At 43.3% G+C, this 26,465-nt stretch overlaps 1 protein-coding gene across 1 annotated transcript; it reads right to left on the minus strand.

The window, feature by feature from the left end:
• Positions 1-21: 21 nt before the first annotated feature.
• On the minus strand, positions 22-15,925 carry LOC119649438. Its single transcript, XM_038051587.1, has 4 exons — positions 15,810-15,925; positions 15,626-15,746; positions 358-671; positions 22-300 (listed from the first exon to the last, which is right to left on the minus strand). Exons 1-4 carry the CDS (start codon positions 15,837-15,839, stop codon positions 289-291), a joined length of 477 nt encoding a protein of 158 aa, XP_037907515.1. The 5' UTR covers positions 15,840-15,925; the 3' UTR covers positions 22-288.
• Between the last annotated feature and the right edge of the window lie 10,540 nt (positions 15,926-26,465).

A 26,465-nucleotide genomic window follows, 5' to 3' on the forward strand; every position in this document is an offset into this window, starting at 1 on the left:
GATTATTAGAAAAACAACTTATTTACGAAGATGGGTACTACTCATAGCAGCATTACTAGCTGCTGCTGCGAGTGGTTTAAGGTTTTTATGCTAAATTAGAATATTTCAGACAAATCACTTCTAACTAGAAATTTAGGATAATTGAAAATGTAAAAAGAAATTGTAATAAATTTTAAATGAATAAAAATTGGCAAAATAAATTATTGATAACTAATTTGTTATATATAGTACAGGAATGGCCACTTCATTTCACCCCGGTGAAGTTTTGATTACATTTCCTGCCCCTAATCAGCAGCAATCCTGGAATGATTTAAATGAAATATAATTGTTTAAGTCTCCGTGGAGTGTGTAGCATACCGGCTTAGGCACTTTCAGCTCATCATAGCAAAACTCGGTCAATTTACTTTCTCCGGTATCGACTTTTCCAGAAGTACTACACACGGTGTTTCGGGGACAGGAATAAATTATGCCTCCAGGGTAGTTTCCGTCGGAGCAAATGGCGAACTTGCTTTTTCCGACACATGCAAAACCTTTGCTCTTGTTACATTTCCCACAATTTTTATCGCATGATGGAGGCGCAGCTTTGTAGAGAGGCTTGCAGATTTCAGGTGATTTTTCAGTACATATGCTCCCGATAGCACAGTTGAAGCGGGTTTCCGTAAGAAAGCCATCTGAAAGTAAGTAAATGCCTTTACTGAGATCAATATTATTTACATTATGGTCAAAATGGGAAATTGCTCGTTGGAAATTTTTATTCAAGTCATAACTGAGTATGAATTATTTCGTCGTTGATCAGCCAAATACCACAGCAACCGAACAACCCATAGCAATACGCAAGTCAATACGATCCAAATGGCTAAGAACGTAAAGCACCTTAAAGTGAAAACCAAGATGCAGTAAAAATGTTTGCCCGGTTGATTCAACTTTGATTATGCAGGAAGAAATCCTAATCCTAAAAGCTGTTTGGCGTCCTGGTCTACGCCATTGCTCTATCTGAGGCAGCGTCTGTCATGCCTTTCTTTTCAAAATGCAGAATGCCCTCATAGACTTTCGGGGATGGCTCATCCTCACCCATATGGTTTAAGTGACCCGTCCAGCGCAACCTATTGGGTCGGATTTTATCCGTAACCAGACGGTCGTGATACCGCCTATAAATTTCGTCGTTATATGGCTACTGTCTAGGGGACCGAAAATTCCATGAGAAATACATGGGGATTGGCATGTGCTGCACAGTAAGAGCAAGAATACTACATACAGGAAAAGCAGATCAAGCTTCTAGGGAACATGGAATGTCATTGCGTATTCATGGAGTAGGTACGAGGTAGCTAATTGGCCTTTGTGGTTCATTTATTGGTGTGTCGATGGAATCTTGATGACTTTCTTCATTGTGTTTCTCCATTCCATAAACAGCTGGTGCGTGACCTTACATGAATTCACTGCTTAACATACACGGAACTAACATTAGCGTAAAAGCGCGAAACATTCCATGCGAAAGTGATTGAAGAATGTAGAACATGAGTAATGATTTTCTTCCCCCATACAACTTCAAGCAATGCGTCGGATATGGACCTCCCGTGTGCAGCCTTCTTCAGTGAGACGTTTCGAACCGAACAGTTTTCGTAAGCTAAAATAGGCTCTGTTGGCTGCCAATAACCGTGCCTGAGTTTCATCGTCATAGCTGTTATTGGTTGTGATTTTTGGCCTAGATTTTTCTCAGTTGACCAATGCTATTTGATGTTGTTCCTTCGTTCGTTTCTGGCGCTGAAGTTTCCACCTAGTATTTCATCTTATTTTTATCGATGAGTAGCCCAAGATCTCGCACCGCCCCTTTCTACAGTTTTCGTTGCTCTTCTTTTGATAGCAGCATAGATTAGCATTTGGGTGGAATTGAAAACGTTGGTGCCTCTTGCATTTACATCAGTATCATGGATCATTCTTTCCATACATAGATGATTTCTCAGGTTTTATGTTCCGCCGTGGGGCCCTAGGGCATGTGCTTGTGGATTAGAAGATGCAGGTTCAGCGAAAATGGAACTAAAACTGAGTTGATGCTATTCACCACCAAGACTTGGGTACACAAATTCCATTTATTGTGGCTAAATCGATACCGATTGTCACTTTCATTCAACATAAAGTATCCGAGTATGATTCTAGATCCTAAGTTAAATTGAGAATTCAGCATAGAATTGAGGATTAAGAGGACGTTCAGCGTTTCGCTCCTGCAAGAAGATCTTCCTAAAGAAATGGGGTTTTGCTTGAGGATGGCTTATTGTATATACAAAATGGTGGTTTACCTATCCTAACATGTGGGAAAATTGGTTGAGCAAGAATTAGAATAGAACAAAGCTTAATATAATTCCAAGAACCGTAAGTGCGGTAGATGAGGTGACTGGACTCCTGCGAATCCTCACCTGGACTTGAACGCTAAAAACCCTGTAGTGTACGGTGCTGTCAGTATACGTGATTTCGGATCTTAGCTAGCAAATTTCTACGGTTATAGTAATTTGCTAATTGACGTGCCTCGGGACCTCTGGGTATTCCCAACGGAATACGCCACTCGTAAGTCGAGTTTCAAAAGGAATATTCCTCTGGACTTTCCAACCAGGACAACGTGGAAGACCGACGAAAAAGATTCTGACACAAAAATGGCCTGTTGTAGCGGGGTTTTCTCGGATATGCACAATATATCATAGCTGAGTGATACAGTCCTTTCGGTTTTGCAGGTATACTGGAGGCCGTCAATACTTTCTGGAGGTCTGATGCGGCTAGATTGGACTTCTCTACCAGCGATTATTGGGGTGCCCCGAGTAGCCACCGATGCCTACCTACCTCTTTACTTACCCGCATTCATTTGAAGTTGAAACAAAATATAGCTAGCGATTCATACGGGCTGATATCATTCTCGTGTCGAATGGCGACCAATCGTACCGTAATGCGCTCATCTAGAAATCGTTGGGTAATTCAGTTGGCTTTGATGGCAGTAGATAATATGGTTTCCAGATTTGCTTTCAGTGGTCATACTCTGTCGTAATCACCAATAAGTCGAAATACTAGAAGCTGGTGCTACAGACATATATATTATGCATTCGACAGAAAGTTTCTGCTTTAGCGTGTTCACAATTTGAACTTCGGGTGTCTCACTGGGGACGGCATAGTTCCGGTAAACCCTCTACACTTTATTTCTCACCCGTCTGCCGGCATTGCTAGTACTGATCTGGATCAGTCTAGCAATGCCCTACCTTAGTCAGTCCCGCCAGCGTTCCAGACGAATTTTCCATGGTGGATCTCTTCGCCACTCAAACTAATAACGGGAAAGCGAATCTTCCGACCGTGGAATCTGATAGCTGTAACTGCACCACAATACAAAGGTGGTTGTAATTGCAGCAGCGACATATCAGCACACAGTCGAGATGCATCCGAACATCACGGCTAAACATGTCTACTATTCGCAACAGACTTCTATGGTGGTCGTCAGTACCAGCATACAGCTTGATGTCGTCTAAATACATCAAATGTGTCTGTTCGCACTTAGCACGTAGGCCATATTTGATTGCAACCATGCCTTCTAGCATCATTAAGTAGCCATGAAAGAGGGCTCAGTGCCATTTAAATCCAAAGGGGACTCATTGAATCCCCTTGGAAGATGCCCCTCCGTATATGGATGGACTCTGAGGTATTAGCACCCTCAGATGTACACACTGATAAGGTGGTATGCCACCTTTCCATGACTGTCGCCAAAAACTTTATTAGTTTGTGATCAATACGATACAGATGTAGGATATCGATTAGCCAGATATACGGAACGCTATCAAAAGCCTTGGCATAATCGATATAGCAGCTGAAGAGGTTTCTTTGGCCTCTAGTTGCTTGTCCTACAACTACCAAGTCGATAATGAGTTGCTCTTTGCAACCCCTTGACCCAACTCGGCAGCACTTCTTCTCCTCGGACAAAATAAGACAAAGTAAGCAAGTAATCGGACTTGTGCCTGCGGGGTCCTGCACCGTGTCCTTCTTAGGGATAAGGTAGGTAATCCCCGCAGTGAGGAAGGGACCTCATTTACACCTCCTCATTTATACTGCATGCCAACTCACTGTGAATGCTGGTAAATTTCTTATACCAGAAATTCTGCACCCGATCCAGACCTGGGCCCCTCCAGTTCTTCGAGCTGTTTGTGGCTCGTCAAACTTACTCTTCGGTAACTTCCGCAAAACTCATGCCAGGCGTATTGGCATAGCGAGTGCCTTCGGCGGTGATCCACTCAGCATGCTGGGCGGGTAACCTTCAAAGTCCACTCCAATACTCTTTCGCTTCCTTCACCGAGAACTGTATTGTCTGGACGCTCTGTTGGGATTCATTGAGAGATCTGAAAAAGCTCCGCTGGTTCCTCGCGTATTTTATATATTATTTATTTCCGAGTTATCACAATCTCGGCAGATGCCGGATTTTACCTAACACTAGCACTAAGTGCCAAGCATTTAGGCTCGGACGATCCTACCTACTTAAAAACTAAAGGGGCACTGGTGGTGGTGGCCGGTGGTAGGTCAGTGGGAGAATCCGTCGAGTACCCCCCCCGCAACATCGAGCACGTATGCAGAATGGTGTACTTCTGCATAGTTTGAACCAGACTTATTATTTATTATTATTATTTATTTAATTAAAGACAAGATACAGAAAAGTGAATTTAAAGCTAAGTTCAAGAGTGCATAAAGTGTTAAGGAGAGATCAATTGAGGCAAAGTCGGAGGAGGAGCGTGGGATAAAGCCAGACATTTTGGAAGCTCCATTGATAAAGTCAATGACGTGGGAACTGAAACGAAGTTTGTCTTCGAAAATTACGAACGAAGGTCAGCAGTGAAAGGGTTGGTCCGCCAAAGAAGTAGGGGAAGGATTTTGATTAGCCCATCTAGTGGAATTTGCAGACATTAAGAGTCAGCTTGTTAACCGAGCGCCAATGGACCAAACTGTGAAGGTTGGATTGCAAGCAAGCACAGCCAAGAGGAGATGAAACACAGGCAAATAACTTAAAGTCGTCAGTGTACAGCAAACATGAATAGGTAAGAATCATTGATAAAAAACAAAAATAGTTAGGGGCCAAGTATGGAATCAAGGGGAACGCCATAGGAGGGAGAGAAGAAACGGGATGAGTGCCCATGAAAAGAAATTTTGCAGGAGTGGTATGAGAGGTAGGAGGAAAGGCAAGAGATGTTTAAGGTGGGAATGTTGAGTAGAGAGGGTTTGGAGTGGAGAACATTGTGGTCAACGGTGTCAAAGGTTTTGAATTAAGGTAGCAACGAAGTTGGTAAAGACCAAAAGGTTTGAAACCGTGGATCGATGTTGCTGTTCTTTCACAATGAGGTGACCGAAATGCAAAGTCAGCCTATTGTAGACGTATCGAGAATTTTGGAGGATTTTGAAAAAAGACGAAAGAAGAGAGATGGGATGGTAGTTCGCAGTAGAAGCTCTCCGCTTTTGAGGATAGGGATGATAAGGACCTCTTTTCAAAGATAAGGAAAGTAGCATTCTTCTAAACTATATTTGAAGATTAGACACAGAGGGAGGGAAATGTGTTATTTACAGTTAACAAATCAAGGAAGACGTGAGGAGAGGAATCGCGGGAGATACCGAGCAGTCTGGATTAGGAAGAGGCGAAGAGGACGCAGAACTTACTATTGGTTCTGTCTTGGTTCATTTTCTGCTACCATCTGTGGAAAGTTGGATGTCGGTTAAATATTTGGTGAAGCCTTCAAATAGAGGCGAATATAAATAGAAATTCCTGGGCTTCGCCGGTCTAGTAAGTTTCCGCATCACCGAAGAGTCTGAGTTTAGGAATTTAACACATCGATGGATATTTTTTCTTTTAATTCTTTAATAAGATCAGTACTTTCTTTTTGATTGAGAGAGAGAAAAATAAAATGTGGAAAAAGCAGAAGTGTCTTGCTAGTCCAGCGAGTAAAGTCTCTTGGCATACACAATACAATGCAAATAAAAGCACAACATTTTCGACATAAATAATGCAGCGATTTCTGGCAGAAAATCAAACGAAACCAACGAAAGTGAGAATTCTTCCTCTATTCTCTTGACTTTATTAATATCCCTCATGCTGCAATGCGAATTTACCTCTTTGCACACATGGTATTTTCAACATCATTATATGATAAAAATGTTTATGCGTTCAACGGTTCATAGATGACTTCCTTGTTAACTTTTAATGTACCATTAATTCAACTTTTTGAATATCATGTTCGAGCATATTTTTTGTTCAAAATGACCTTCTAAGAAAGGTGCGATAACACCGTATTATCTTCTTTCAGATTGCACAATAATAAAATTACAAAAAAGTTCTAGAGAAATTTTGCTTTTTATGTGTTCCAGCTTTGTATAGCTAAATTACATTTAGCAGAAAGCTGTTGGGTACATACCTAATAAATTGTTAGATTCTAGCGTCATCCCCGTTGCGATAGCGGATGTCATAATAATTTTAGGATATTAATAAGAATGATTTAATAAAAAATGTATCACAACGCTAATTCTGAAGTAATAATTTTACTGATTTTCTACACAGGTAAACAATTCATCATCATCATCAACGGCGCAACAACCGGTATCCAGTCTAAGCCTGCCTTAATAAGGAACTCCAGACATCCCGGTTTTGTGCCGAGGTCCACCAATTCGATATCCCTGAAAGCTGTCTGGCGTCTTTACCTACGCCATCGCTCCATCTTAGGCATGGTCTCCCTCGTTTTCTTTTTCTACCATAGATATTGCCCTTATAGACTTTCCGGGTGGGATCATCCTCATCCATACGGCTTAAGTGACCCGCCCACCGCAACCTATTGAGCCGGATTTTATCCACAACCGGACGGTCATGGTATCGCTCATAGATTTCGTCATTGTGTAGGCTACGGAATCGTCCATCCTCATGTAAGGGGCCTAACATTTTTCGGAGGATTCTTCTCTCGAACGCGGTCAAGAGTTCGAATTTTTTGTTGCTAAAAACCCAAGTTTCCGAGGAATACATGAGGACTGGCAAGATCATAGTCTTGTACAGTAAGAGCTTTGACCCTATGGTGAGACGTTTCGAGCGAAACAGTCTTTGTAAGCTGAAATAGGCTCTGTTGGCTGACAACAACCGTGCGCAGATTTCATCATCGTAGTTGTTATCGGTTGTGATTTTCGACCCTAGATAGGAGAAATTGTCAACGGTCTCAAAGTTGTATTCTCCTATCCTTATTTTTCTTCGTGTTTGACCAGTGCGGTTTGATGTTGTTGGTTGATTCGTCTTCGGTGCTTACGTTGCCACCATATATTTTGTCTTGCCTTCATTGATTTGCAGCCCAGGATCTCGCGCCGCCTGCTCGATCTGGATGAAGGCAGTTTGTACGTCTCGGGTGGTTCTTCCCATGATGTCGATATCGTCAGCATAGGCCAATAGTTGGGTGGACGTGAAGAGGATCGTACCTCTTGCATTTACATCAGCATCACGGATCACTTTCTCGAGGGCCAGGTTAAAGAGGACACATGATAGGGCATCCCCTTGCCGTAGACCGTAGTTGATGTCGAATGGTCTTGGGAGTGATCCTGTTGCTTTTATCCGGCATCGCACATTGCTCAGGGTCAGCCTAGTCAGTCTTATTAATTTCGTCGGGATACCGAATTCTCCCATCGCCGTGTACAGTTTTACCCTGGCTATGCTATCGTAGGCGGCTTTAAAGTCGATGAACAGATGGTGAAACTAATGTCCATATTCCAGCAGTTTTTCCATCGCTTGCCGCACAGAGAAAATCTGATCTGTTGCTGATTTCCCTGGAGTGAAGCCTCTTTGGTATGGGGCAATGATGTTCTGGGCGTATGGGTCTATTCGGCCTAGCAAGATAGTGGAGAATATCTTATAGATGGTACTCAGCAACGTGATACCTCTATAATTGCTGCACTGTGTGATATCTCCCTTTTTATCTATGAGACAGATAATGCCTCGTTGCCAATCGTCAGGCATTGATTCGCTGTCCCATACCTTGAGCACAAGTTGATGAACCACTTGGTGTAACTGGTCGCCTCCATTTTTAACCTATTTGGCTGTAATTCCATTGGCTCCTGGCGACTTATGATTTTTTAGCCGATGAATTGCACGGACTGTTTCTCCTAAACTTGGTGGTGGCAGTATTTGTCCGTCGTCTTCAGTTGGCGGGACCTCCAACCCGCCGATGTTCTGGTTGTTCAGTAGCTCATCAAAGTACACAACCCATCGCTCTAATATGCCCATTCTGTCGGAAATCAGATTTCCCTCTTTGTCTCGGCATGAGCATCGAGGTGTATAAGGCTTGATCCTGCTGACTTGTTGGTAAAACTTGCGCGCCTGGTGAGGTTGCTCCCTGCACTTTTCTAGTTCACAGACTTGTTGGTTCTCCCAGGCTTCCTTTTTCCGTCTGTGAAGTCGCTTCTCCGCTCGACGGAGTTCGTGATAAGTCTCTGCGCGTGCCCGCTTTCTTTGAGAATGCACATTACTCGGTATGCGGCATTCTTCCGTTCCGTTGCCAGCTTACATTCATCGTCAAACCAGCCGTTCCGACTCCTTTTGCGGCTGGGGCCAAGTATATTTGTGGCCGTATCCATGATAACGTTCTTCAGGTGATTGTGAAGATCATTTGTGGATGCTTCATCTCCAGGTACTCTGTTGACTGTGGTTATTGCGGCATCCGTTTCCCTCTTATAGGTGTCGCGGAGGGTTGTGTTGTGGATGGCTTCAGTGTTCACTCTCACCTGATTGTCAGAGGGGATTCTAGGTGGTATTGTTATTCGAGCTCGGAGCACCATGCCAACGAGATAGTGATCCGAGTCTATATTGGCCCCCCTATATATTCTGACATTCATCAAGGCTGAGAGGTGGCGGCGTTCAATCAACACGTGGTCAATTTGGTTGAAAGTGGCCCCGCCTGGAGAGGTCCACGTATGTTTGTGGACCGCTTTCCGCGCAAACCAGGTACTTCCAACAACCATTTCGTGTGACCCTGCTAATTTAATAGTCCGCAGTCCGTTATCATTTGTTTTTTCGTGTAAGCTGTGGGAGCCAACGTATCACCTGAATACGGGCTCCTTCCCTACTTCGCTGCTAAAATCCCCATGTATGATTTCGATATCATATCTGGGACAGGCTTCGAGGGTTCGTTCTACTGCCTCGTAGAAGGTATCCTTCTCGGACTCTGCAGTCTCCTCTGTAGGGGCGTGAACGTTAATGAGTCTTATATTTCTAAACTTGCCTTGCAAGCGCCGTTCGCTTATGTTTCCAAAGCTGATAACAGCAGGTTTTATTTTTTGGCTGACTAAGAAACCTAGTCCGAGCACATGGTTTACTGGATGACCGCTATAATATATGGTGTAGTGGCTCTTCTCCAGGAAACCCGTCCCTGTCCATCCCATCTCTTGTAACGCTGTTATACCAGCCTTATATTGGAACAGGGTATCGGCTAGTTGCTCATCAGCTTCATCTCTGCACAGGGAGCGCACGTTCCATGAGAAAAAGCGCAAATCGTTATTCCGTTGTCGTTGCCGGGTCCGTCGTTTTAAAATCCGTCCTGTCCGAGGCTCCTGTTGTGGCGTAACAAGTTGTTTTCCGTGTAGGGTTGTCAGCCCTACCAAACCCCCAACCTGGAGGACCAGTTGGTACAGTTTGTCCAGTTTTTAGGCGCGGAAGACTTGCCTTCATCCTTCTCCGTCTGCACTTTTTCGTTAAGACCAGCGGTCACCACGTGGAGGTGGAGGTAGGGTTTGGTAGTAGAGCTATTGGTGTTGGTTCAGCAGGCATTTCCCAGGTTTTATGCTCCATCGTGGGTACGAATCCCCGTTTCGCCGTGGGACCTATACTACCCTTTGACCAAACAAGGTAAACAATTGTTAATGTAATTTACATACACACTGAATTACAAAAGTTGCTTTGTTGATAAATCAAAAACCACGTTGGTAGAGTTGATTCGGAAGATGGCTCAAGCCGGGTTCCCGTCTTCAGAAAATTAGCCTAGAACTGTTTAACACATTACTTCGGGCTAGCCTTCCCGCTCTCCCTATTTGGGGGGGCTTCAAATAAGGAAAATCCTTTCACCAACGAAGGGGAGAGAGAAAGAGAAATAAGAAGAACTCGAGGCTAATGCGCAACATGACTCTGTCAGCCACCGTTCCTCAGCATCTCTCTGACAATCTTGTCAAGTTTTCGACAGGAAACCGTGTGATCCGTATCGTCCGCCACTCCGAGACACACAAGGATCGTGCCTTATCAATTTTGCGCCGGTAAGATTCAAAATCTACATCCCCACTTAGAAGTTGGATAAGGAAATAAACAGCTATCGATTCAGCCACGGATTTAACCTGCCGCATTCAACTTACTTCTGGACTCATTTTGCCAAGAGAGTTGTCGGTTAATGCTCGTTGCAATTCTTCACGGGCTACCACCCTTCAAAATTCTCTCTTCCATGCAGCAGTAGATGGCCTGGGGTTCCTTAGTAAGAAGGGCCACAGGGATCCCACTCGCGTTCATCATTACAGCCGTTTCTGAAACAGTGCGATATGCAGACGCCACTCGCAAAGCTCCCCGTCTCTTCACTTGGGCAAAGCGCGTACGATGCATCTTTTTTCTGAAAGCATCATTCCATATCTCCGTGTGAAAAGTGGAGCAGACTTTTTGTTTCTATAAGAATACGTAACTTGGTGGATATAGGGCCTCCAGCATTGGCAATTAGCCGACTTAAGGTCAAGACTCTCGTTACCGCCTTGTCCACTGTTGCTTTGATTTGTTCGAAAAGCTCATCTTCAAGTCGAGCGTTAAACCAAATATTTAACCGTTGGTTTTGGCCCAATAGTGAACTCGCCTATCGATGGGGCTTCCAGGCTGTGTCAAGCATACAGAGTGCCCGGTATACAGACGACAGTTCAGTTCCTTTCCCTTTGCCAATCAGCGCAGCCTCGTAACCTTCCATCGGAGCTATATTTCAGGGAAGCATTGCATGTAGCAGCAGTAGGTCTGGCCGATTGTTGAATAGCAGTTTATATACTTTCGCTGGGATACCATCAGGACCTGGCGCGTACTCTTTCATGGTGAAAAGCGGGCAGTCGCCTTCCGCGTTGTTACCATGAACGCGTACGTGGTGTCTGGGTTCGTACAATGTGATGCGTCTGGTTGGTACTAAGTATGCAGGGTTTCCACAGAGTCCCGATTTTCCGAGTGACAAATTTATAACCAAGTCCCCACGGATACCCATTGTGGAGTTTGTCTCCTCTCGGACGTTTAATATTTGTGCCAAACGGCGTTAATTTCCACCGTCTGCTAGCAACTAAAAGACTTGTTATAGCTGGAGCCCTTCCGGGATATGGAAGGTTCACAGCCCGTCGATACCAGGTTCACCACTGAATTAACGACAATGTCAGCCAACGCTGCTACCCCTCGAAGTGCCCTCCAGTGCGATTTTGGTTGTTCCAAGAATTTCGACCAATCTTCGATGTTCATCCTCTGAACGTTCCGCGCGTAGGAGGAGCGCTAGGCTAGAGTACTCCGACAAATGGCGTCAATCACTTCGAACCCGATGTATTGCTGACCACTTATAGATAATTCTTCCAAAACTCGCTACGTGTCCACCGTGATAGGTGCATTAAAATAAACTGAACGAATAGCCATTATTAATTTGCATTGTATTACTGGAAACCATGTCCATAGATTGTACTGACTTCTGCTGCAGATAAAGTACCTCAAGATTCATCCGCTCAGCAACAGTTGTACCCCCTGTGTGTCAGAATAATCGATTGAGTCCTTTCTTGTAAAACAGTCATATTAGACAGGAAGTGAAGTATAATATTTGGACACCTACTTCAATGCGGAAAAATTATACAAATGCAATCCTATAGTGTACCTTTACGGTTTTGAATGAAGTATACCTTAAGACCTACATCTAATTATTATTGTTATTAACTCTTGCACCCCTAAATGCCGTTACCCCCCTGCGTCACATGTTTTTAGAGCAACCCACAAGTCAATCACTATGGGGTGGCGCATTGCACTGCATGGTATAATCAGCAATGGATTTGCAGGCCTTTCTTAGGGTATAGCTTAGACACTGACCCGCACGACAACGTTAGTCTTTGTGCCAGGTTGGGATAAGCCAGAGTATCCTGGTAACATAGCGGAGACATGTGCTCCATATGGTAATAATAATAATCGTTGGCACAACAATCCATATTGGATCAGGGCATTGAAGTGTGTTAGAGCACTTCATTCAAGGCCGTAACGGTACACTACAGGAGGCAATGTGCTCAGCATTGCGCTCGCCCGAGATTATTACCCTGATTTGATTCAGGTAAAGCTGAGTCGACTGGTATCCCACGTCAAATCGAGATACAAATCCCACTGCCACCAGTGATATTTGAACTTGAACCTTCCGTACGACAGCCTTGTGCTCTAACCACTCAGCTATTCGGACACATATAATAGGACAGAGGGAATATTGGCGTAGAAGAACCTCAGTTTGGTCGCGTAACATGGTTGAGCACCAGGTGGTGGTATGGTGCAGACCTAAGATACGGTATGGTGTGGTGTAGATCTGAGATGAACTTGACAAGTGATAGAGAAAAAGGCGTTTTTGATGGCTGCTTAATGCTTACAAAGCTCCGCGCTCTTGAAAGTGGGCGTAAATCCAGGTGATGTCTTTTTGTGAGATCGATGTCTGTGGTTATTCAAATTATCTTGTCTGAAACCAATTGCCATATAATTAGTGTGGCTTCAATTCACGTTTACTTCTGACTGGCTTTCAAGAGTGCGATAGAATCAAATATGGCTTACGTGGTTTGTACGAGCTGACACACTTGAGGTACTTAGATAATATCAAGTTGTATGCTGGTACTGACGATCACCTCTATTGGGAATAATAGACGTGTTTAGCCGTAATACTCGTATGGAATTTGGATTAGACCAGTGTCGGGCTCAAGTCATCCGTAAAGGTCACGACTGGACATAGTCATGGTGACCTCCACATCGAAGCTATGACCGAGACAGACTTCTACAAGAATCCATGCTGGAGCTGGTGATCTGGAGGATACTCTGCTGTCCGAACTCCTGCGACGTGTAAAGCTGGTACTGAAATCGCATGGACGAAGACTGATCTGGAAATCTTCCAATGGTAGATCCTGGTTACTATCTTCAAATTCTGAAAACATCACACAAACTCTACCGTGGAGCGGATTAAACTGCCTCGTGACACCGGAGGCAGGAGGGGTGGTTGACTTGGTGGCAAAACATCATCGTCAAGCCGACTCGCTGTGCGCTTGCTTTTACAGCAAAGAGCAGGCGAGTCCCTTGCATGCGGCTGTTTATAGGGCAGACTTTGACCTGATTCCACTTAACTTGAAAAATCGATCTTTCAATCTTTTGAGTAGGATGAAGTCAGATCAGGAATAGAAATCGAAAGTAATGCACGGAAACCATGGTAATTGCCTGTGACAGTCATTCGTCGATTTGCATTTGTCGAAAAGATGGCTGTGTACTGGGGAGCTCTTTGGTGAAACGGTGGGATTTATGTGTGCCGTCAAGGATGGCGTGGTCGCCACCCGAGCTTATAAAAAGGTCGTAAAGAACGGGTGGAGAACGACCAGTGCAGAATATGTGATTCGGTTTAGAGGCATTGGACCATCTCATTTCTAGCTGCACTATTATGGCACCGGTGCAATGCACGAATAATGCTGTATGTAAAGTGATGTATCAAACCTTTTACCAGTATGAGCCGTAGGCAGTACTCGATAGTTCTGCTTAAGGCATGTATTGGGACCGGCAAGTTCTAACTGGTCGCCAAATAGCACACAATAAGCCTGACCAGCGCAATTATTGATATTGCTATCCCCCATAATTTAAAAATTGCAAATACATCTAAAGTAAGGTGAATTATGAGCCACTGGCGTGGGAAATCAACAAAATCTGGTGTTCCGAGAAAGTGTTGGGGTTCCCTTAATCTTGTTAGTTATAGGTGTCGTACCTAAATCCCTCACAGCTTCCGTTGATGTGTTGAAATTTTCACACAGTCAGGATGAAGCCATGCGGAAGTACAATAGGCTGCATGTCGATGTTACGACGAATTCTCGACAGATTCTATCATTAATCTACCACTGGTCACCACCTTTATTTTTAAGTAGGTACAATCGCCCGAGCATAAATGCTTGGCATTTAATGCTAGCCAATCCGGCATCTGCCGAGATTGTGACAACAGGGATGTAATAATTGTGTTGGCCATGACATTGGAGAAAATTTTTTTTTATTTTGACATCGGAAAAGAAGTAAGAAAGACAAAAAAAAATAGATGGACTGACTACCACGGTTTACGAAGCCGCTAACTTAATTGATTAATAGAATATAATGGAAGAATTACTTAATTAATAAATGAGTTATTATAGGTGCATGTTTATAACACGTCCGCTGAGCGTTCGGTTATCCGGACGAAAGACGGCGCCTGATGTGAAATTTTGGGAGCTCCCCACAGTACATCACAGTTCATTGTAGGATTCCTTGATGAACACTGACAGAGACAGGAAACGGTTCTCTGACACTAGGTGTTGCCGCAGAGCATGTCAGATAAGTTTGTGTGACACACGGTCAGATACCTTCTGTAGATATAGAAATGCAATGTAGTGACAGGATGATACTTCTCAGTGTTTCGCTGCGGTGTGTATTGGTCAGTAGTTGCCCACTTCTTGACAAACCCGGCTGCGTTCACGATTGTTTAAACGATGTCGAGAATGTGTTCAAAAATCTTCTTGGTGTGAACCTTCCGTTTGACTGCTTTTCTTCTTACATATTGTGTTCTAGCCTCCTCAATAGCCTGGTTGAGCGACTCACTGAACCACATTTTTGAGTCCCAGGTTTTCGCTTTCCAGAACTCAACTGCGATGGGTAAAATCAAATATACTATATATAAGTTAATTGGTCATAAATTCCCGATCCCGGTGACGGCACTTGTTATAAGCTTTCTCATTCTGATCACCTGATAGTTATTTTGGGAATACCGCGGAAATCCGTTTCAGGGACAACAATGTCGTCGCTGCTGACAGCTTATTTTCTGAGAGCAACGAAAGTCTGTACTTTTACATTTTAAATACATGTGTGTGAAAAAAGGTGTGACCAAAGCCCAGAAGTGCACAAAAAAAACCTTTTCTAGAATTGATATCCTTTTGAATATTGCGAGCAGCCATTTTTGTCCCAAATCTCATCTTCACACTGTCAGACTTGCATGGCAGAATCACTTAATTAGATTCAGAAAGACTCTGAGAATTAAACCCTGAAGTTATATAGAGGTGGAGTCACGTGAATGATGAAACCTTCTCGGCCAAGTCGATGAGCGGACTAAAAAGCAAAAAAAAAAAATCTCCAAGCATTCCCCGATTTAAGGAATGATTAGAATTGTTTCTTTGTAAATGAACGCTTCTTTGCCGTAGCGCTGATAAGCTTCTTTTTACTACCCGAGTTTGAAAACAATTCCTGGAAAATTTGCGTTCCCAGTTAGTTGGAGAAGCTTCTCCAAATATTTGTAATGTTTAAAAGTATATGACTTTCTTCCTAATAAATTGAAAATGTGGAAGAATGAATATGTACGCATAGAATCACCTGTGTCACACAGTCCGAATGTACTTTGATCGATGCATATCACTCCGGATATTGTCGGACATCCTCTGATTGCTCCAATTACCTCATTTGTTTGCCGATGGAGAAGCCATAAAACAATCAACTATGAAATCACACATGAATGAAAGCCTTGAATTATTGAAGATTATGGTCTTGGTTCACGTACTCGCACGGCAACTTCACGCATTCCGCTCATATCCAATCAATCAATTAGCAGATATCGAAACTAAACAAAGCTCTTGGATTGCTATGGCCGATTGTAAAGATAAAGATGAATACTAGATACGATAAGATGTAGCGTCATTTATATACCTGTACGCATGGCTATTCCTAAGCAAATGTTTTGATAGGAAGAGCGGCATAAATACCAATTACCTGCTGCATTCGCAAAACGTGAATACTTGCAACGTCATGTAATTATTGCCGGATGTGCACACCTTCCCGTCAATGGGAATTTCACCTCAGAAGGTTGAAATTTCAAGTTTCTTTGAAATCAGTAGCAAATCGACAAAAGAAAATAATGCAAGTTTGGAATTTCCATCCAAAAGTAAGCTAAACTTCCAAATTCGCTGGAAATGATTCATTGTTTGGTCTAATCTGGTATGATGTAACCAACGGAAGCAATATCTGCAAATAGTCATCCATTTTTGTTATTGAGACCTTTAAATTGCTCAAAATATAACATTGAGAAATAACAATAAAATAATAAAGGGAACAAGTGCAGATAATGAATGGTTTTAAAACACCAATTTTTGGCTTGGTCCAAATCGATATAAGAATGTTTATACCGCCACAACTGCCAATAGACGTTCTGTTACCACTGTCAGCTCTGGTTAAGGAGCACCTCTACGATTATTTCGTAATAAGTTATTTTATTTATTAAGAAATTAGAAATTGTAATAAGCTCACGGCCAAATACAAGGTCAGCCTCGCAAAATGATGCGACTGCCTGTGCAGAGATGGCAATTCTAGAACTCTCCCGTGCTCTTATTCCGGAAAGAGACACAGAAGGCATCCTTGAATCTAGCCACGTAGCTTAGGATTTAAGGAGAAACCACATTAGGAGGCTTTTGGAATCGACCTTTTCTAGTGCATAGATCTTGAGCTTAGTTATCCCGGGATACGTTGCAGAAATTTCTAAGCCAAATTTATGGTCCTTTAGATTTTATGGGTATAGGACCGAACGATTATCGGGTGCAGGTACAGGGTCCACCGCCCGAAGTTTACGTGGCCAGTGGCTCATAGTTCACGTTCTCCTCCACGTATTTCCGTTTAATATTGCTAATATGGGTGATAACAACATCGATCAGTCTTGTCAACTAAGAGTACGTCAGGCTGGTGTGAAATACGGCGATCACTCAGAATATGCCGGTCCCAATATATGCTGTAAGCAGCACTACCAACTACTGCTTGCGGCTCATATCGGTAAACGGGACATGTTCCCGTGATCAGCCCATCCCTCTATGCAAGGTTTTGATGGATTACCTTACATACAGCATTATGCCTGGTGATGTATTGCGCCGGTGACATAACAGTGTAGCCAGAAATGAGATGGTCCAACGTTTGTAACGCCGGCTCACACATTCTTCACTGGTTGTTCTCCCCCCGTTCTTTCATGATGAGCTTTTTATAAGCTCGGGTGGCGACCACGCCGTCCTGAATGGTACACATGAATCCCTCCGTCTCAGCAAAGAGGTCCCCTGCACAGAATGCAAATTCAAATCGACAAATGGCTGCCAAAGACAATTCACGTGTTTACCGTGCATTGCCTTCGACTTCCATTCAACGATCCGCTCTTGGTCCGACTTCACCCCACTCAGAGGATTGAAAGATCGATCCTTCAAGTTAAGTGGAGTCAGTCCACAGTCTGCCTTACAGACAGCCGCATGCAAGGGACTCGCCTGCTCTTTGCTGTAAAAATAAGCGCGCAGCGAGTCGACTTGGCGATGATGTTGTGCCGCCACCTCAATTAAACCCCTACCTTCGATATTACGAAGTATTTTCATCCGCTCCACGGTAGAGTTTGGATGATGCATTCGGAATTTGAACATAGTTATCCGTATCCCCCGCTGAACGTTTTCCAGATCGGTCTTCGTCCGCGGCAATATTCCGAGTGCATAAGCCAGTGAAGGGATAGCGAAATATTTAATGAGCTTATATTATTCTTTCCCGAGCGACGCGATTTCAGTATCACCTTTACATGTTGCAGGGATTGGGGCAGCAGAGAATTTTTCAGATCACCAGCTCGAGCATGGGTTGCTTGCAAAATTCCTAGGTATTTGTAGACGTGAGTCTCGGTCATAGCTTGGATGTGGAGATCACCAAAGCTATGTCCAGCAGGCGGCTCATGGTGAGATATGCGGATGGCTTGGATTCGACACTTGACCAATCCAAACTAAATTCGAATATCACGGCTGAACATGTCTACTATTCGCAACAGACTTCTAAGGTGGTCATCAGTACGAGCATACAGCTTGATGTCATCTAAGTACATCAAATGTGTCTGTTCGCACTTAGCACGTAGGCCATATTTGATTGCAAAGCCATGCTGAAGTAGTCGTGCAACGGACCAATCCACCTGGTCGTCATGGCGCCTAGGCGTCGAACCGTTTCACGACTACCGCTGCAGTTGGAGCACATCAGCACCAAAAATCTGATGTCTGAGGCATCGCATAGAAAATGTTCCATGGATTGCGCTTACTCATTACAGGATGGACATGTATCACCTTGGATAGTTCCTATTCTGAACATACCCCAGCTTGTGGATTATGGCCTGCCAGAATGCCTACAATTCTTCTGCAAGTTTTCCTGCATTTTGACAGGATAAACTTTGCAGTATGTTTGTTTGGTTCTAACAGGAAGAGTTTGATCTGTCCAGCAGCCCTTAGGCTCTGCCACCTGCCATTATGGGTATCTTGCTCCCAGTTTTTGATAGCAACATCAGCCAATGCAACCGACACCTCAATTGCTGGCTCCGGTCCGGGCATGGGAAAAGTTGAAGCCTCTTTTGCTAAGGCATCCGAGAATTCATTTCCCTCCCCACCACAACGACTAGGAACCCAGAGTAAATCCACCGTATTGAATCTAGAATCGGTTTCTACATCCCTTAACGATTCTTGAAGTGATCAAAGTACTACGCAACGCTCTCAATGCAACTTGACTATCGCTACAGATTGCGATGGGTCTGCCTTTCAACCGCTCGTCAATCATCCAGGATGGCATACACTTCAGCTTGAAAAACCGTTGTGAATTGTCCCAAAGGAAAAGCCCACTTCCCATTTTTATTCGATATGTAGACTCCTGCTCCAAAACCATTTTCAGTCTTTGAGCCATCGTTGTAATTTTACTCAAACATCATTTTAGGATGAATTTAAGTGGGATTTAGAGTCAAATATTACTAATTATAGTAACATACTATAATTAACTTTATTTGAACATATATCGGGGTAGATGGTAGATCGAAGCCCCGCGGTATATTGACAGCTTGGTGATTTCTGCTTGATCAGGGAGATTCAGAGAATGGGTCCTGTAAAGAAGAAATGATCGTTATTATCAGTGCGAGATTTGGTAGTGATCAATAAAAATATCGGAGGATTTTGAAGTCCACCAGGGTTGCATCCTGCCACCGATAATATTTCTTCTTCTTATCGGTGACGTTTTTCACGCTGCCTTGTTGGGAAGACCTGCAGGAATTTAATGGACTATGAAATTTTTCTGCAAACACCTCGAATGCGCGGTTGGCATGTGTTTGCCCTCTCATCGGGTCATGGACCATGGTTAAGTGGCCCTGGATTTGGAAAGAGAAGCGAGTAGAGTTGCGCTCATAAATATCAATAAAAGCTAGGTTCTCAGTTTGACGTTTTATCAGACCTTTACTATCCACGTTAATGGGTAGTACATCGAAGCGCCTGAACAATTTGCGATTATTGAGGTAACCGGCACCTTGACGCCATTTCCGCAGGAGCGCTGGCTTTTGGTGGAAATATCAAGTATAATGATGTCCATATTCTTTGAGTCGCTATGGAGTTATAATAGTAACTTGTGGTGATGACAAAGAACTGGCTATGATTACAAAGAATATCGAAGAAATTTAGTTGTTCTCATACGAAACAACAATTATTATAAAAGAGTGCCTGAAGAATCATCATCATCAACGGCGCAACAGCCGGTATCCGGTCTAGGCCTGCCTTAATAAGGAACTCTAGACATCCCGGTTTTGCGCCGAGGTCCTCATGTAGGGAGCCGAAAAATCTTCGGAGGATCTTCTCTCGAACGCGGCCAAGAGTTCGCAATTCTTCTTGATAAGAGCCCAAGTCTCCGAGGAACACGTGAGAACTGGCAAGATCATTGTCTTGTACAGTAAGAGCTTTGACCCCATGGTGAGACGTTTCGAGCGGAACAGTTATTGTAAGCTGAAATAGGCTCTGTTGGCTGACAACAACCTTGCGCGGATTTCACCATCGTAGCTGCTATCGGTTGTGATTTTCAAGTTTCAAAGTTGTAGTCTTCTAACTTTATTCTTCCCGTATGACCAGTGTGATTTGATGTTGTTAGTTGGTTGATTGGTTTTCGGTGCTGACGTTGCCACCATATGTTTTGTTTTGCCGTCATTGATGTGCAGTCCAAGATCTCGCGCCGCCTGCTCGATCTGGATGAAGGCGTGAAGAATGCTGCATTGAAACATGCAGTACCTTTCCAGGCCCCTTACAGCCAAAGTGGCGAGCTGCACATTGTCTTACATAACGCTATTTTGATGAACCAGGAGTAGCCAAACAGCCGTAATCTGTTCAGCACTCTATGTACCTACGTAGTTGTTTTCATATTCCATTATGATCGTAATAACAACTTTAGAGTGAAGAGGAGGATCTTCTGTATTGATTTAATCTATCCAGGAAAGAAGTTTATTCCTCTTTGCGTGTGTGGATAATACCAAAAAATATTTTGTTACTTTATTTTTAGGGTTAAAAGGCATCAGTGCAAATCACTGTGAATATTACTTCGATGCCGCGGAAGAACTTGACACCAGTTTCGGCGAACTTTTCGAAATCTAAAAGGAAGGAATATATTATCCCCACAAAGGACTTAAAGACGGAATTGTTGCTTATTTATAAGTGTTACCTCATTTATTTGTCGTTTTGTACAAAAGTGTCGTAATCCCAGTAGACTCTTAGGTTACCAGTGACATTCCCTTGATGGTTATCCATGCGCTAACTTTTCAGAAACATTCAAACATGTTCCTAGTATATTTGACTTGATCATGATGAACACTATTGCAATAATTTTTGGATAAGCCATTTCAAACTTGAGTCAAAATAATTATCTAGGCAGTCGTTAAGATAAGATAATTCTCCCAATAAACTATTAATCGAATTTTACTGTAGTTTTGAAAATTTAATATGAAGGAGTCGGTAGGAAGCAAAACCTGTTGTTTACTTTTGTTCATTGAAATTTTATGGAATTTTCCGAAATAATTCGCGTGAAATGAATGGTCTGGCTTTCAGATGAGTTTAAATTAAAAATGTTGTTTGTCGCTTTGTGAAACAGAACTTAGCTCTGACATTCATTGCAAAGTTAAGTGATGAGAGGTATTGTTGCTGGCCCTCCATACTTCATCGTCCGAAACCTACTTTAAAATTTTTAACCCATTGAACATGGGTTTAAAATACACTAAGCATATTTCTTGTTTGTCTTAATCGGTGGTTAAAAGGGCTAGGAACTGGTGGGCTAGCAACCTGTAATTTTCTAAAATTTCTTATTGCCAAAAGAATTTAGGTGTGCATTTCTACCTCCTCATTCTTTCCCTTTCACTTCCAATGACAAAACTTACACCAACTTCGGTCAGTACTAATCGGGACTTTTCATTTGATACCTGACATGGTTATATTCGAGTGGAACAGATTGCATGAATCTACCCGCCTAAAATGTCAATCACTGCATCCATGGTAATGCACTGTTCGATAGGTTTAACTACAGGGTGCGGCAGCATAACTTCCTTTTTAAAATGCGCGCCACTCAGTTAGTTGATGTCATAGCGGAGCGCTAGTGGTCTCGTTCAAGAGGGGATACTGTAAAGTTTTGTCCCGACGCGGTTCAGTCGCCATCATGCGTTGGAATAGTGAGGAGCGTGCCTTTGCCATTGAGGTTTACTTTTCAAGCAGATGTTCGGTTATTGCAACACAGCGTGCATTTCGGAATCGCTTTAATTTAGCCCCGTTGGCTCCCGTCCCACACCGCAAATCAATTGTTACATGGGTCACTACATTCAGACAAACTGCAAGTCCGACAAAAGGAAGAACTGGAGTCCCTCGGCCCGTTAGATCACCTGAGAACATTGAAGCAGTTGCGATCGTCACGGCGTTCTGCGCGCAAACACGCATCTGCCCTTGGACTGTCCGGTCGTTCTGTGAGAAGAATTCTTCGTGATGATCTTCATTTTGATCCCTATAAGATAGCGATAGTGCAGGAACTTTCAGAACGTGACTTCAATTCTCGGATGAACGCGTGTGAGCTTCTTCTTGATGTCGTTCCCGAGGGTGCTATTGTGTTTTTAGCTATGAAGCCCATTTTCATTTGTGTGGGTCGGTTAACAAACAAAACATGCGCTACTGGGCTGACACCAACCCTCGAGAATTGCATTAAAAGCCTTTGCATTCACCCAAAGTCACAGTGTGGTGTGCCATTTCCTCAGCTGGAATTATTGGTCCCTGGTTTTTTGAGGAAAATGAGGTTACAGTGACAGTGAATTCGGACCGGTATGTAAACATGCTGCAGAATTTTTTTTCCCACGGCTAGAAAATTTGGATTTGGGAGACACTTGGTTCCAACAACACGGTGCAACAGCACACACTTTAAGAGCATCGATGGCTGTTTTGAGGGAACACTTTCCAGAGCGCCTTATCTCAATTAGAGGCGATTTGGAATGGCCGGCACGCTCTCCCGATCTTGTCCCCTTGTGATTTCTATGGGGTTTTTTGAAATCCCGTGTTTATGTGAACCGTCCAAGAACCCTACAAGATTTGAAGACAAACATCCAAGAAGAAATTGCCAACATAACACCTGCTATGCTAACAAGAGTCATGCCAAACGCCAGAAATCGGTTTACGCAATGTATGGAGAATGGGGGACGTCACCTAACAGATTTGATCTTCAAAACAATGTAAATAAAAACTTTAGACATGTACCTACATTATAAAAAATAAATAAATATTTTCCGATGCATACAATAGTTTTTATTGAGTTTTGAAAAAAGGAAGTTATGCTGCCGCACCCTGTATTTCTAAGCAAGATGCAACTGACAAACAGATAGAACGGAATAATGAATTCTTTGAAATTCTGTCGGCAAGTCAGACATGTGGCCAAGAAAATAGTGGTGAACATTAATCAGGAACTGAAAAGGCCTGAAGAAAAGTTAGCTATACAATGAATCAAGAGAGGCTGCTCCAAATAGCTTTGCACATGGGCGGATACAAACCCAAGGAGAATTGCATAAGAGCTACAGGGGAAGATTAAACTCAAGTGTTCTATGGAAATCACGTATTAAGATCTTTCCTGAAATTGATCGAAGGCTTATCTCCTCAAGGCCATAAGCGTGGCAACAGAGATTCAAAAGTGCAACAACAACCTCCTTAACAAGGCTGGGGGCCCCGGTTGTAAGCAAAACAAAGCTCTTAAGCAGGTTGTAAGTCAAAGCCATATATCTTTGTGGAGTTGTTATAGACGTGCTTGGTTGGATGTATTTTCTTTGGGTTTGATGCCAGAAACTGGGAATTTCTTGATCACTGTGAGGAAAATGTAAATGCGTAGCGACCAATCTACAACAAATTGCTTCCCATTGTCGAGTCCTGGAGGCTTCGTATTGACAATTCTGTTTTCGTATAGCAAGAACAACTATCAACGCATTAATCAAACTGTTTATGAGTTATAATGCACGAAATACATTCTCTTCAACCAATAAGAACCTGATTGGAAGATTTCTAGCGATGATTGGTGTATCCATTTATCATACTTAGCTGCACCTATCAACGGAATGATGAACCCACGGAGCGCGTTGCGATTATTCTTGGAAATCATGCCGCTGATGTCGACTTGTGTTTCTTTAAAATAGTCACAGTTCCAAAGGGGTGGTGGAAAAATGTAGGCCTGACATTTGCAGAGAGGAATCATAAAGCGTGGTAAGGAAATGGCCGGACGCATCACAGTAGGGTACCACATCATCAATTTAAGGCGTTTGTCCTATGTGACACCCAATATTTGTGTAAAACAAAACCTTATTAGAATCGATTCAACATCTGTCTGTCTTCCCTATTTACTCGGTGCCTTTGGATAGGATTCACCAGCTCAAAAGCAGGCACAATAGCCCAAGAACCGCAAATAAAGCAACAAATCCAGCGGGGTATATAAAGTGACATGTCTAGATTGCGAGAAGAGCTATATAGGACGAACGCAAAGACCGGTTTCTATCCAAGTTTTTACCAATCCCCTGCCCCGCCTCCTGTATGCACTTAAGAGATGATTGTGCTCTCGAGTGACCACCTCTGGTGTTATCTCCTTCGGAATCCAAAGCTACCGAATTTGTTGCTGCATTTCACCCTCATAGTATGATTGGCTCGCTAGTGTACGAACCTATTGAATCCCTGCAGTTTGATTGAATTTTCGCTAAAGCGATTAATTCATTGCAAATAGTTCGCGTATTGAAATCCAAATCTAACGCGATCTTGTTTCTTCTCAAAGTGTTTCGGTACAAGCCTTTCGTATATGTAATGATGAACTAGAATCTCCGAATGCAGCTTTTCTGAATAGCAAAATTGACGCTTCTTATGGACTATGTTTGTCAATGGTGTAGTCAGTAACGCGTTATTTTGGACAAATCGCTTATACCATCGACGCATTCCAAGGGGCCACAGTTGGACAATTTTTGGATATTGAAAATTCAAGGTGGCACGTACCTTGTCTGCATCAGTACAAATCGTCCCATTTGCGATAATGTTCCCTAATATCGAACCTCGTTTTTTACAAATATATTTCTCATGTCTATCTGTGAAGGCAATTTCTCAATGGACGCCTCATCCAGCGCAATTTGCCAGATTGCATCCTTTAGATCTAGACTCATGATACATTTAACATTTGCGACTGAAAATTTAGATTCCGCGCATCAAGGGAATGGTGAACCTTGCCAACTTTTACCACAACATGATCGTCGAAGACCAGGTGCTCTACGAGCTTTCGTTAGTTCCCAAAGCCAGCATCTTGTTGGTAGCAAAGACCGAAAGGTTTCTCTGCTTAATTAGTTTATTATCACCAACATTGATGGCCTGTGTTGTAAAATTTATACGCCCATCAAAAGACGTAAAGCTGTCAAAAGGGTGTGTCTTCGATTGATGTTGGTTCTCAACATTTTCGATTGAAGAGATAGAAGGTGCAAATTAGTGTGCTGCCCTAAAGATTCTTTCTGGCCGCAGTCTTCTACGCAACACCGCAACTCGCCTTGTATGTAGATGTAGGTGGATGGGCGAAGACTGGCCTTGTCAAACTTTAAGTGTAATACCAGTTCAATGCGGTCACTTTTGGAGTTACTGTGGAAAGAACTGTTACAATGTCCTCGCAGTACCGTGCGCCTCAAACAAGAACACACTGATGACTGGTGCTGCACCCTAGTAACTAAATTAACCTCCGTTAAGACATTTGCTCATCATCAACGGCGCAACAACCGGTATCCGGTCTAGACCTGCCTTAATAAGGAACTCCAGACATCCCAGTTTTGCGCCGGGATCCACCAATTCGATATCCCTAAAAGCTGTCTGGCAGCCTGACCGACGCCATCGTTCCATCTTAGGCAGGGTCTGCCTCGTCTTCTTTTTCTACCATAGATATTGCCCTTATAGACTTTCCGGGTGGGATCATCCTCATCCATACGGATTAAGTGACCCGCCCACCGTAACCTATTTAGCCGGATTTTATCCACAACCGGACGGTCATGGTATCGCTCATAGATTTCGTCGTTATGTAGGCTACGGAATCGTCCATCCTCATGTACGGGCCATAACTTCTTCGGAGGATTCTTCTCTCGAACGCGGCCAAAAGGTCGCAATTTTTCTTGCTAAGAACCCAAGTCTCTGAGGAATAGATGAGGACTGGCAAGATCATTGTCTTGTACAGAGCTCTGACCCTATGGTGAGACGTATCGAGCAGAACAGTTTTTGTAAGCTGAAATGGGCTCTGTTGGGTGGCAACAACCGTGCGCGGATTTCATCATCGTAATTGTTATCTGTTGTGATTTTCGACCCTAGATAGGAGAAATTATCAACCGTCTCAAAGTTGTGTTCTCCTATCCTTATTCTTCTGTTTGACCACTGCGCTTTGATATTATTGGTTGGTTTGTTTTCGATGCTGACGTTGCCTTCATATACTTTGTCTTGCCTTCATTGATGTGCAGCCCAAGATCTCGCGCTTATTGCTGCCTGCTCGATCTAGATGAATGCAGTTTGTACGTCACGGGTGGTTTTTCGCATGAGGTCGATATCGGTAGCATAGGCCAGTAGATGCGTGGACTTAAAAAGCATCGTACCTCTTGCATTTATCTCAGAATCACGGGTTATTTTCACGAGAGCCAGGTTAAAGACGACGCATGATAGGGCATCCTCTTGGTGTAGACCGTTGTTGATGTCGAATAGTCTTGAGAGTGATCCTCCTGTTTTTATCTGGCCTCGCACACTGGTCAGTGTCAGCCTAGTCAGTCTTATCAATTTCGCCGGGATACCGAATTCTCTCATGACCGTGTACAGTTTTACCCTGGTTATGCTATGATAGGCGGCTTTAAAGTCGA

The sequence above is a fragment of the Hermetia illucens genome, chromosome 2 (assembly GCF_905115235.1).
Source record: "Hermetia illucens chromosome 2, iHerIll2.2.curated.20191125, whole genome shotgun sequence".
Taxonomy (NCBI): domain Eukaryota; kingdom Metazoa; phylum Arthropoda; class Insecta; order Diptera; family Stratiomyidae; genus Hermetia; species Hermetia illucens.

Bases quoted from the DNA above. Each gene is read 5' to 3' on its own strand.
- LOC119649438 (XM_038051587.1), bottom strand. From the start codon at position 15,839: ATGAGCGGAATGCGTGAAGTTGCCGTGCGA. The intron at 15,747-15,809 runs GTACGTGAACCA...GTGATTTCATAG, and splicing joins TGCGTGAAGTTGCCGTGCGA to TTGATTGTTTTATGGCTTCT. The intron at 672-15,625 runs GTGATTCTATGC...ACTTACTTTCAG, and splicing joins ATTCGGACTGTGTGACACAG to ATGGCTTTCTTACGGAAACC.